At 48.9% G+C, this 12,394-nt stretch overlaps 1 protein-coding gene across 1 annotated transcript; it reads right to left on the bottom strand.

Annotated features, from left to right (window-relative positions):
* Positions 1–805: 805 nt before the first annotated feature.
* On the bottom strand, positions 806–1,963 carry Pmar_PMAR025377 (hypothetical protein; the record flags this gene model as incomplete). Its single annotated transcript, XM_002780902.1, has 4 exons — positions 806–881; positions 925–1,077; positions 1,235–1,543; positions 1,597–1,963. Coding segments are annotated over 4 exons (905 nt in total), but the record flags the coding sequence as incomplete, so codon positions are not given.
* Positions 1,964–12,394: the final 10,431 nt, after the last annotated feature.

Raw genomic sequence — 12,394 nt, 5'->3', positions numbered from 1 at the left:
TTCCTCTATGAAGCCAGATTTTTCCACAATTCAATGGCATCTTGAACAACTCTATTATCTCTGGTGACTTTCTCTCAAATACATCATAATCTGGTGGCATAATGTGCCTAGGTGGTTCATTATTAGTCACCCAATGTCATTGTAACTCCCACACTGCTCCTTCGTCGCTCTCTGGATCACCGAGACGACGCGCAGTTACATCTGAGGCATGTAACTCACGGGTAACTAACCTCCCGTGATGAACGTGTGACTCTGAAATAAAGTCGCCTCCTCCAGCTTTCTCACTGTCAGCACCATCCGTGACTTGGATCCCCACGTGACACTTTGCTGTGTCATTCGTGTACAATGTTGTATTGACAATGTCGTTGAAGATCCCGCCATATGATTCCGCGGACTTACTATTGGCATTGATTTGTATGATAGGCATATTGCTATCATCAAAACTGATAGATATTCCCCCTATAGCTCTGATCCAATCTAATCCAAGAATCCCTGCAAGGAGGATTCTGTCCGTCGCTACAGTGTTGCACCGACAGACTGCAACCAGCGGTTGATCAGTGACCAGTGCTTCTCTCAACACAACAGTCGACAGGGCTTTAAAGTCGCCTGGTAGACTGATGTTATTCAATACTTGAGATTGATATGACTTTTGAAATATTGTGGTGATGGACCTCGTACGATCCGAACTTGGCTTCCCACTCAAGCCTGAAATGAATGACAAGATAGACATCGAGCATCCAGAATCAATGAGGAAATAATAACCCTCTAACTCGATGAGCAAGATACTAGAAGCTAAGCTTCTTACTTGCCTATCTCCTGGGTGGCTCTCCTGTGGTTGCCTCGAAGGACACACATTGGCTCTATAGCCATAACCACCACAGCTGTAACACTGATCATATCCATATTGAGGATAAGGAGTGCTACGAGATCCTTTTCCTCTGCCATGTCCCTTGGACTGGCCTTTTCCTTTTTGAGGTTGGTTCCCCTTGCCAAAGGACCACCTCTGATTCCAGCCTTTAGAAGATCTCCAGCCTTTAAAATTGCCCTTTCCTGGGGCGGCAACTACCGCGCTGGGTTCTAAGGAAGACCAGAGACCATTGCTCTGACGCACTGTTTGCGTCTGAGGCAGTGTATTCCAATAGGAGGTCGCCGCAATCCTCTCATGGGAGGCGGTATCGAGATCTCTGCATGCCAACACTGTGTTGTGTCGCACATCGGCTCCATAACAGTCCACGGTATCTTGGCCAATGCATGGCAATCAGCTTCTTGAAGCTTTGCTTCTCTCCTTGGCCGAAAGACCTATGGAGACGTAGCCAAATCTCTCGTTCGACTGCCTCATCAGTTAGAGATGGGGCGAAGCTTTGCTTAGAAAGGAGTCTATAAGCCTTTCCCGTCAGGCTGTTAATCAAGTTAGATCTCCTCTCCTGTGGGGTCCAGTTCTTTGAACGAGCAATCGAGCACCATCGCGCCTGCCACTCATCGAGCGACATCGAATCGGGCGCTTTCTCGCCACTGAAGAGTGCGAGCTTCGGAGCCTTAAAGCCTATATCCCCCCGCTAATTGAGAAGTCCTGTGCAGAAACAGGTGGGCGATTACATGGTGGAACACCTCTATCAGTCTGAGGTTGCTGAGGGACCACTGGCTCGTCGGTATCCGTGGAAACTCTTGGCTCCGGACGAGACGAGGAAGCTCCTTGAGGGTGTCTATTGCTGCTCCTTGTGAGAGGGCCACTATGCTGGACTTGCTGCTCAGATGTAGTGGGATGACGAACCGTAGTCGTTTTTGAGGGGCTATTCGGAATTAGCTGCGGCGGGGGCGACTGGGTCTCGTCGCCATGCACAAAGCGAGCAGTTAACCGCGCGTTAATGTTAGCCGCGGTGTCCAAAGCATTCCTCGGGGACACTTGGGGGCCACGATGGGTCTGGGCACCATGTGGAGGTTGCTGATCTCTCGAACTCGACATGCTGGGAGAGCAAGGGAATCGGCCGTGTCAGCCGCAGATCAATAATCGATAATTGGTACATTAGCTATTGTGCGCACACGCCACGCACAACGACCACTACATAGGCCGTGTTATTTTTGCTGAGGGGGCACCCAACGACACTGCTATGGTGAAAGACATGAAGTGAAATAGCACAAGTCGGCTACCCTCATAGGCCACGACCTCCATGACCTGTGCTATTCGAGAAACTCACGAGATCTGTCCATCTCGGGGACCTCGATGTATTCAGGTTTTTTGATGACTGGTGGCTAAAAAAATGATAGAAGAGCCATGGGCCTGTGTGTCTCTGTGAGGGACGATAGCATCAAGTGAGATGAATGAAATTCTTAAAATACGAGGCAGGTGACTAAAATCCAGGGAAAAAAATCGCTCGCCCGCGCTCGCCAAAATCTAAGACATTCGGCTAAATACAGGGACTCTGTGACGCGAAATTGGTTTATTACAAGCAGAAGAGGTTATTGCAAGCAGGGACTGCGAGAGCCATGCACAGCTTGTTATTCCAAGCAGCGCGATGTGCTTGGGATTACAAGTAACTGTTGTAACTTGCTTCGCCGGTAATATAAAATCTATTACGTACTGCGTCAACTTCATGTTTTCGTTGTCAAATGGAGCACAATCAAGGCACATTCGTGCTCTGTCCTTCAAAGCAGCAACACCAGGTATATCCCTCAATCAACTCGGAGCTGAACAGTATCCGCATATATCATGAAACATTTTTTACATTCATTTCGCAAAGGGATGTTCTCTTAGGAATGGCAGTTGACATGAAGAAGTATTGATATCCGTTATCACCGTATTGAGAGGTACACTAATACCCAGGTCACAAGCTGCAGACTTTGGGGTCCAATTCATACAAATCACCAGTGATCAGCCACTGGCCAGATTAAACCTGTGAGCTTCCTTGAGGTGTAGAGAATACTCATTCTACAGATGATTCCTCCTGTACTTCTTACTTTGCTCTTCGGATGATCGAGGACTTATGTTCCCTTCATTCTGCCAAGCGACGCTCGGAATAGATTCATTCCGGAATTGCATCGACGAGCAGCTTGCGCTCACCGAGCTTGCTTCATCACTGTTTGCTTCGTCGTCTGTCATTCTTCTTGCCAGTCACCATCGTCTATATCATCTGGGAGGCCTGAGTCATCAACTTATGGTGTGTAAGCACTGCTGACAACGATCGTATTTTATACTGCGCCGAGCTCGTAACATCCCGATTCTCCTGATGAATTGCTACCTTGTAATAGAGATTCCCCAAAGTTGACCGAGGCAGTTGCAGTTCTACCACTCCAGTGGGAACTACCTTCGAGGGATGCTATCGAGCGCACTCGTCCTAAAAACAGAGCATCTTATGCCCCACATGGCCGGCAATCCCCTGCAAAAGTTCACCATGCCTGGCATGCACGACAAGATAGAAAAGTCTGAGAAACAATCTTGTTGACATAATCACTCCTATCTTTCCCATAGGGAGTCCACATTCAATTGATATGTAACCATTAAGACATGATGTGTTTACGTCTCTCTCCAATGCTAGATTCCGAGTCTATGCCATCACTGTCGCCTGCATAAGTCTCCTGTCTTATCTGGTCCCGGTGAACAGAGACAGGAACTGCATGAAGGTCATTAACAATGCGAGCTGCGTTATCCTCATGTCACCTGCACGCGGCGCCGAAGCAGCGGAATGATACCGACCTAGAGCACCGACCCATCGCCTTGTTGTGCGGCCTCTACGGACAGTGTGGAGTCCCCGATCCTCTGGATGATATCTGATGTGGACGGCAAATGTTAGACAGGCATAAAGTGGCAAACTTACGGGTCCTGCGTGCCCCTAAGCACTTCCACTGCGTACCCATGAGAGCATGTCCCCCAGTCACCTAAGCCTCATGGTGTTCCCATTACAACCGAGAGATTTCTCCCTGAAGTCTCTGCAACTCCGCTCTGGTAGCCTCATGTTCTTCGTTCTATGATTGTGATAAAGATCACAATTTTAGTACAGTGGTTTTCCTTACCTGCCGAGCATTCATGCGCTTGCGACGCTCTCCTCTCTTGTTGCCCATCAAATCGGAGAAGCTCGATGATTCGGACACCAGGCTCACGTAACAAAAATTTTAGCGGATTCGGAAGCTCAACGTAACAGTACTTGTACCACATACATGAAACATGTTGAGCGAAAATGGTGAGACTTCATATTGGTCTACCTAAACTCCTCGCTAAGTACCTCTTGCTAAGCCTGCGGTGAGCTCAAGTTCGACACCCGACCGTCAAAGGAGAGCCCTTGGCACACTCGCTTGCTACTTCGAGATCTACTTCCGTCAGCGACACAATTACAATCGAAAGCTGGGGAGAGCAAACTCTCGGTAAGCCGTCGATGTGCTCAAAGCTGACACCCAGTGATACTAGGGAAAGCCCTTGGCACACTCGCTTCCTACTCCGAAGTTCACCTCCAGCAGTGAAAAAATGGGGAGAGCAAACTCTCGGTAAGCCTTCGATGTGCTCAAAGCTGACACCCAGTGATACTAGGGAAAGCCCTTGGCACACTCGCTTCCTACTCCGAGGTCTACATCTCCGCCGCATGTCTGCAACTGATGAACAATCTGGCGGTGAAATTGCGCGCGCCCCACTCATCGATTAGGTTTTCACTCGAATGAAAAATATGACGCGAGTTCGACTCTCCCTCGAATAGCTTCTCCTTGGCAGCCAGTGTGACCCGCCTTGTCATTGTTACTTATCGACTGGCAAGACTAGCAACCGAACTGTTTGAGAGCTTTCCGTATGTTGGGTGACACTGCTCGTCATTGAACAGCCGATAGATACCTGAGAGTCTCAGGCTGAGACATCATGCCTCAATGACCATAACACATCGAACATCACTGCGTGCACGTTTCATTCTGTAATAAAAACATACACCCTGTGTCAAGAAGCCAAGCTGGACCCTTTACCTTACAAAGAAAAAAACAACGACGATTCTTGCTAGTAGCAAGTCGCTACCACTTGGATTGGCGTCTGGAACTTCCGAAACGAAGCTCTCGCAGAAGTTTCCGACGAGAATCACGTAATATGCGTATCACATATCAATAATATAATATTGTGTAGAACGAACTTAGATGACTGATCGATAATTGGTGGTAGTACTATCATAAATAATATCAGCGCGCCACTGCGAGTACAATCCCCTCACATCCTGGCTCGCCTGGGGATGTGGGTACGTTTTCCAGATCCCAACATCCCCAACATCCCCAACGTCCTATATTCAATAACCATTAGTTCGCACTTAGAACATTGAGTTACTTAGTTAACTCTTTCCGATTCTCCAAAAGTGCGTTACTTGGAGTGATATGAGGAGGGTCATACTGCTGGAAAACGTAGAACATCTTTGCGCTTTGATTTTTCTCTTCGCTCGCTTCGCTCGCGAAGCCCTTTCCCATTCTTGGTATATCCCCCATGCGCTATAGCGAGCTTGCGATAACAAGGTCTGCTTGATATTACAGGACTTGCTTGATTTAACAATGACTGCTTGGATTAGCCCTGCCACGCTGTGACGCGTCCTCTATTGCATGCGGCTATTCGGGACTCTGGCTCACTGGAGTAATGTCCCGAGCAATACGCTGCAATTGAGTCAGCATTGTTGACAGAGATCGTGGCAGCTGTACGATCTCCAGATTGATCATCATATTCACTCCGGTGGTTACTATAAAGTGGTGCATTTTCCACGGATTCTGGGATCTATCAACGAGCTACCATAGCAAGAGACCTGGCTACATGTCAGAAACTTCGTGAGATGGGTGGTTCGAGGTATGATGGTTTTGAGCAAGAGTTGCAGGATTTGGAATGTAAGGAATAGATACGGCCGTTAACTCTGACTGAAGTATCTGAGGATTTTCCTGTGGCGGGCACTTTTTGTGTTGGCACTCCGTCCAGATTAAATGTCCGAACCTGGCGATGCTCGTGGTATCAATGCTCGGCCCGACTCTGTGATGTCAGCATGTTACGCAAAGATCTTAACGCTATCCCACTTTGGATCAGCCATTGCTCAATATTGCGTATTGCTGGGAAGCTTTTCGCGGGTTAATGATCTGCGACGTAACGCTGCTGCTTCCTCGGATGTGGTGGCTCGAGGTTGCGAGATATTCCCATGACCTGCATGGCAAACTGTACGGAAGAGCTGCAAGGAGAGCTGCTCCTATACGTGGGATATGACGTGACTTTCACTGGAAGAGATGAAGTCAACGAATCCGATCTTTCAATGGAGACTGTCAGGGATGTGGAGCTACGCAACAAGTAGCTAATAGGGAGTGTGCGATTTCGTCTGCGCCGCCGGTTTGTCCCGTGCGTTTTTAAAATGCCGACCTGGCCCGTTTGCTATTGCTAACGTCGACAGTAGCAGACCATATTAGTTTGTTTGTGAAGAGAGCGGCCAGGGAGAGACAGGTAAGTTTTACTTATTTTCTTTGGTTCGCAAACGCTTATGCTAACGTGTTCATGTTCTCACTGTCTTCGGGAGCTCTATATCAACTACTGGTGGGAGAAGGAAGAGCGCGTCATTGGGAAGGTGGGCAGGGGGGGCAGCTACAAGTAGTGCATTAACAATTTCTGCCAGCCACAATACTTTATCGTTTAACTGCAATGGGCGAATTTTGCATTTTGCGCGGGCGAGGTTACTTGACGATGCTGACATATCACGGGGAACTTTAGAACTACAACGTATTCCGGTCTCTGAACACAATACGAGCCTTTAGCATAGTATGGAAGCGGCAGAGCTCCTCTAGGAGCCATTTGTTCAGGGCAGTCAGAAAGAATTACTTCAAAGCAGAGCCGTGCGAGAGGAAATGAATGTAGCGAAACAATGGCCACCAGCGGATAGGTCTCTTCTGCTTTCTCTCGGTAAACAACAATCGAATGGAATGATGATTAAGACTATTCATTGCCATCCTTACCGGATCGATTAATACCACCAACCAAGCGAACCTCTCTCTGCAACGGCTGGTATGGTAGGGTGGGCTGTCTTACTCGCAAATGAGGTTGGGTCCAGCTTAGAAATGCTGATAAGCTGCAATAAGCGACTTGGAAATGCGAAGGATTCATCTTAGCTCATCGTTTTTAAAGCCACTGTGATATTTTGCGGCATAAATGCCATTGTGAACATCTAATGGGAGCGCAGAAGTGCCACCGCAAACTTCGGTAACAATAGCATGAAAAGTCACTAGCAAGTTTCGCGCGCTTATTGACCGAACTATCGATGAGAGGGGCATTCGCGAGTCTCACTTGACACATGAGCGATGCACTATACTAACCATGAATCCAGTCCTCTCTCTATCGCATGCGTTGGCTCCCTTGACCTTCGACTATCATAAATAGTGAGCTGACTATTGTCTGCAACGAGGAAGCCTGACAAGCAACTAGTCCTCTCAGTATCCACAGTAATATCGGCTAGTTAACTCGCAAATGACGGAGTGCTCGAAGCAGCTTCGATAAACAGAAATCAATCATCAACATCATAAGCATTCGATCAACTGATCGAATGAACAGTTCGCACTAGATAGATACATGTATTAATATTCTACTGATGACGAGTGTTCGATCCTTCATTCGATCAATTGGGATGAAACGACCAAAGCGAACAAATCCAGCCAATCCTTGGTAAGGTACTTAGGACTGTGAGAGATGACTCGATTCGGTGAAAAGGGACAAGAGCTTTTCTTGCTATTTTTCTTTCATATGCAGTAATCTTGAGTCAAGATTCTTGACTCCGCGTAGCTGGATGTTCAGAAGAAGTCTATACACATACAACTACATCAACGTGATCGTGTATCCTAAGGGTCTTATGGGTGACGATACTTTGGAGACCTATTCCGACTGTTCGCAGGGGGCTCCCGAACTAGTCGACCACCGACGGGAACGTCTTCTACTAAGAACAGAAGCGGACCCTCGCCTCGAGTACTACTATTGATGCTGATGCAGGCGGTATCCAGAAGCCTTCCTTGAATATGGATCTACGCAATTGAAATAACTCCGAACTACCCAAAGAAACACCGATTTGTTGACGCCCACCACCGAAACAGCGCCAACAGCAGAAACTGAAGTATCAGTAATGAATAAGGCCGCCGCGATTAACGATTTAACTTCTGCGTATAACCTCTGTTGAAACATGACTGTCGCTACCTTCAGATACGATTATTGCCGCGAGTAACCAATACGGCATCTATCTTGGACCGTCGTAGACCACATCGAGATTCAACTGATTTTTTCTTAGTTTCTTAGCTGGTACCAATTTGCTGACGGTACTCAGGCCGCAGCCAGCTCGTTGTGCGATGGTCCGAGTGAAGTAGCCCTTACGTTAGAGTTTGGTGATAGTCCTAACCTCTGAGGTCTCCAGGAAGTAGTTGTCGGAATTCTCCCCACCTGAGAGAGAAAATTTTCATTGCGTACTGGAACATTCTGGAGAGACCAATCTGTTGAATCAGGCAAGATCAAAACTGTTGAATCATCGAGTCCTCCCCCTAACTCCCTTCCATGAAGTCTTACAATGTTCTTATGTCCAATCAACATTGGGAAGGGGGCAGGGTGCAGCTAGAGATAGTAGTGCATTAGCAAATTCTACCAGCCACACTGCTTTTGCGTTTAACTGGTCACATGATTCACGCTCCTTGAAGATGAAAAGATATGAGGAAGCTCTCTTTGAGTAAGGAGCGTAGGGAATTCCTACTTTTAACGTAGTCTCAAGGAGCGGTTCCTACGTTATAGACCCATTATTCTCCGTAGTGTTGAAGTATATAATGCACGCATATATGCTAGGAGATATGCAGCAGTTTCGTAAAGGTGAGGAGGGAGGCAAAGCTACCGTCTATGATGATATAAGTATCTCTTCGCTTTTGTGATCATTCTACACAGCATACTCCTTAGGGGTTATTTAATCAAGAGGTAGAGACCCTGCGCTGGGTGGAGCTCAACAAGCTGGGACAAGGCTGAAGGCAGACGTTTGGATCTATGAAGCCTTGGGGTAGACTCGACAGTGACATTTTCCAAGAGAGCTCTCCTTGACCTTCGTAGATTGGACCAGTTCGTGCGCGTCCCATACCATCCTAGGATCCCTGAGTCAGGGGTAGCCCGCCGCTGTCGAATCTGGAGCCTCAAATCCCGAGGATTTCGTCCGAAACATCCCCTAAGAAACTACTTACGAAAACGACTCTACAGTAAGCCTAGAGCGCCAGGGGCTACCCCGATTGTCGATAGATCAAGCACATTTTCCTGGAGGAATCCGAAAGCTAGTCCTTCTTTGTTGTCGGCGAGATTCATCCAGCAGAGATGGAAAGCTCCTATCCGTAACCTCGCAGAAGGCATCTCTCTGCGGTGCATCAGTAGCCTTGGCTAGAGCGTCCACACTCCAGGCCGTGCAGTTGACACGGCATTCGTCCGTGGTCTTGTAGACCTGTCTTTCATGACCCCGCGTGCACTTTGTGCACCGTGGCACATTAATTGAGTTGAAGTGGGTAAGCTTTTGAAAAACTAGCTATTATATTGAAATTTTGGGTAATAAGTTGAAATCCGTTGGTAAATGATCAAAAAAAAGGTATTTCTTTCAAAAGAAGCGGCTAAATCATCAAAAATTCGGGTAAAATATTAAATTGACCTGGAAATACTGTGGATGGAAATTTACCTAGGGTCTCACAAGAGGTAGCAGAACCGAAGGCTACGTATCGGACTTGCGAAAAGTCTTACGCGTACTCCCAGCGGAGCGGGAAACCAGAATACCAGTAGAGCTCGCAGAGTCGAAGCGCCCTTTACCTTTGGTCTCCCTCGCCTTAGCGACACCGCCAGTAGCGTGAGTACACGTCCCGAAGGAGGTGATCTGGGGAGGATCGTCGTCGTCTAGAAATAAAGATACCGTGAAGTCTTTGTATCCATTATTATCGTTGGTTGTCATGGAAGGTCTTATGGCCATGCAGAATCTGGCTGCCAGATGGCTGTCTCGGACATCATCAATCGCTACAAACATGTTGCATGACGGGTGAGTTCGCTAAAGACCACCCGGCCAGAGAATTGCATCTTCTGCTGATTCGCCCGTGGCTCAGCATATATGATTTCTGCTACGAGTTTTTTTTGGAAACAGTCAATTATCACGAGAACATGATACACCCAGCCATGCAAAACAACAAACCGTCTTAATCTGTCTTATTTTGCAAGCCGGGGCAAGTACTGAGCAGTCAGATTTCATCAGCTGGTCGCCGCTCTACTCGCTTGGGTCAGTCTTCGGCAGGCGGACAGCTGGGCGTTCTACGGCTCACCGAGCCAACTCGAGGTCGAGGGTCAGCGCTAGTGATTACTGTTCTGTCCTGCCGCCCTGGCTTCAAGCCTCGGTCCTCCGGGCCATCCAGACTCCATGGGCGAGGCGGCGCGGTGGTATCATCACCACTAGATCACGTCATGGGGAGACAACTTAGGTGCCGGGGGGATCCTAGTATTGGATTCTCACCACTCCTGCGCCAGTCGACATCCCGGAGGGTGCGCGAGTAGGGCCCGATCCATTTGAGAGATCTGGGCCGGCATGCATCGGGGTGCTGAGTCCCTGGATTCCCTTGCATCTCTAAAGATAGCGGAGGGTGGAGCTAAGCTCTCTTTTCATTGCTTCTTTGTGGTCCTTGGCACCTGGGTGCATTGATCGCAACCCGAGCCGTCTCAACTCAAGGCACTTGGCGATAAATCTCCTATGTGGGCAAGACATCAGGGGCGTGCCAATCGCGACATTAGAGATCGCGTTCCCATGACGTCTCGGATCCGCGGGGGGTGTCTTCTGCCAAGAGTTATGTAATCTTATCACGCCGGCTATATCAATGTGATCTGAGGACGACGGTCGGCACCCTCTTTGGGTCCCGAAGAGGCTTTCATTGGAACCTCCCGAAGTTAGGGAATGTGGTGTACTTCCTCACTCCAACGTACACCGACTCGGAGCCTTTGTAGTAGATTGTCGACCTCTGTTCCATCTTGCAGGGCGCGCAAATCCGGTGCGTGAGCGAGTGTGCTGGCTAAGGAGCAAAATTTTTTGGACTGCACTCCGGACGCCAGGGATACGTTGCAAGAAAGTAAGAATTTCGGGCTTCAAAGTCGGATTTCGGTGTACGGGTTACCTAATTTTTCAGGGCTCTGGAATGCTTTCGTCGAGGTCAGAATTGGGATGACCTTCGTGCGAAGCTTGTAACTGATGGGCTGTGGTACACCGACTCTGACGCCCCCAAGTCCTACATCGACTTGAACATTCGGCGGTTCGCTGGACAAGAAGAGGGAGTTTCACATACTCTCTCCAATTGTGCTCCACGACCTTATCCGTTTGTGGGATGTCTTATCCGTTTGTGGGTGCCTTATCCGTTTGTGGGGTGTCTCATCCGTTTGCGGCGCAACTGACTTCTTGTAGTCAAGCCACGCCCGAAGAGGGATTGATAAGTCCGAAACACTTATCCCAACCCGAAACCCTAGCCTTTTTTCAGGTATTCCTGCATGACCCCCACGCCAATACCTTCCTGAGAACATTACTTGGCGTTCCAGAAGGTCGATTGGCTCGAGTACATTACAATGGGCTGGGTCTTCAGTCATTAAGTGGCTGAAGTACCTCGGCTTGTGGGAGCAGGTAGAAGTGCAGGGATTTGCCGCAGTGATTTGCCACAGGGCCAGAGCGGTAAGAATCCCAAATCCGAACCCAAAACCCGACCTAACCGGATGCTCTAGTAACGAATATGGGCGCCAGAGCCTTGGAGGGAGCAGACGGAGCCAGAAGAGAGCAGTCAAGGCCCCTACCGATTCGACAACGAGTCGTACAATCTGACTACTCTCGAGCAGTCGAGGTTGGAGACGAGTCGTCTCAGACGACGCGGCCGCACGGCCAACATGTTTGGCTGGGGAGGGTTCACGGTACCTACGTGACCCTCCACGCGCCCGGGAGGTTAGCCTCAACAATTGAGGCCAATCTCCCCAAGGGGTCCGAGGTCCTCGCGGGAAATGTGAGGATCTTGGCAATAGAGGATAGGAGCGAATAAGTCGAACATCGGGTTGAAAGATTGAAATTGTGCCTTTGTTTCAGACGCACAGCTTCCGGGCACTCGGATGAAGACGGATCAGTCCACTCCGACGATCTCGTGCCTCATAGACCTCTCCCTCCTCAAGTCAATGGCCCGTACCCTGCCCCCGATGCTCGACCCGCTCGTGGCCTCCGTCCTGAGAATTCACCTGAAATTCAGGTCCTGAATATGAGGTGGAACGAGACGGTAGACGGCACAGGTTGAGGAGTCCGAAGAGGGTATTGGTAAACTACCTTGGGGATCCGGTGAGCGGGCCAGCTAGTTGGGCTATCCAGGACGAGGCGTGGACGCCTGCAACCCTCGTCTCACCCCCATCTTCAAGATCGAC

The sequence above is a fragment of the Perkinsus marinus genome (genome assembly GCF_000006405.1).
Source record: "Perkinsus marinus ATCC 50983 genomic scaffold scf_1104296943978, whole genome shotgun sequence".
In the NCBI taxonomy this organism is placed as follows: domain Eukaryota; phylum Perkinsozoa; order Perkinsida; family Perkinsidae; genus Perkinsus; species Perkinsus marinus.
The sequence above is the reverse complement of the archived record's forward strand: the minus strand, read 5'-3'. Positions and strand labels throughout refer to the sequence as shown.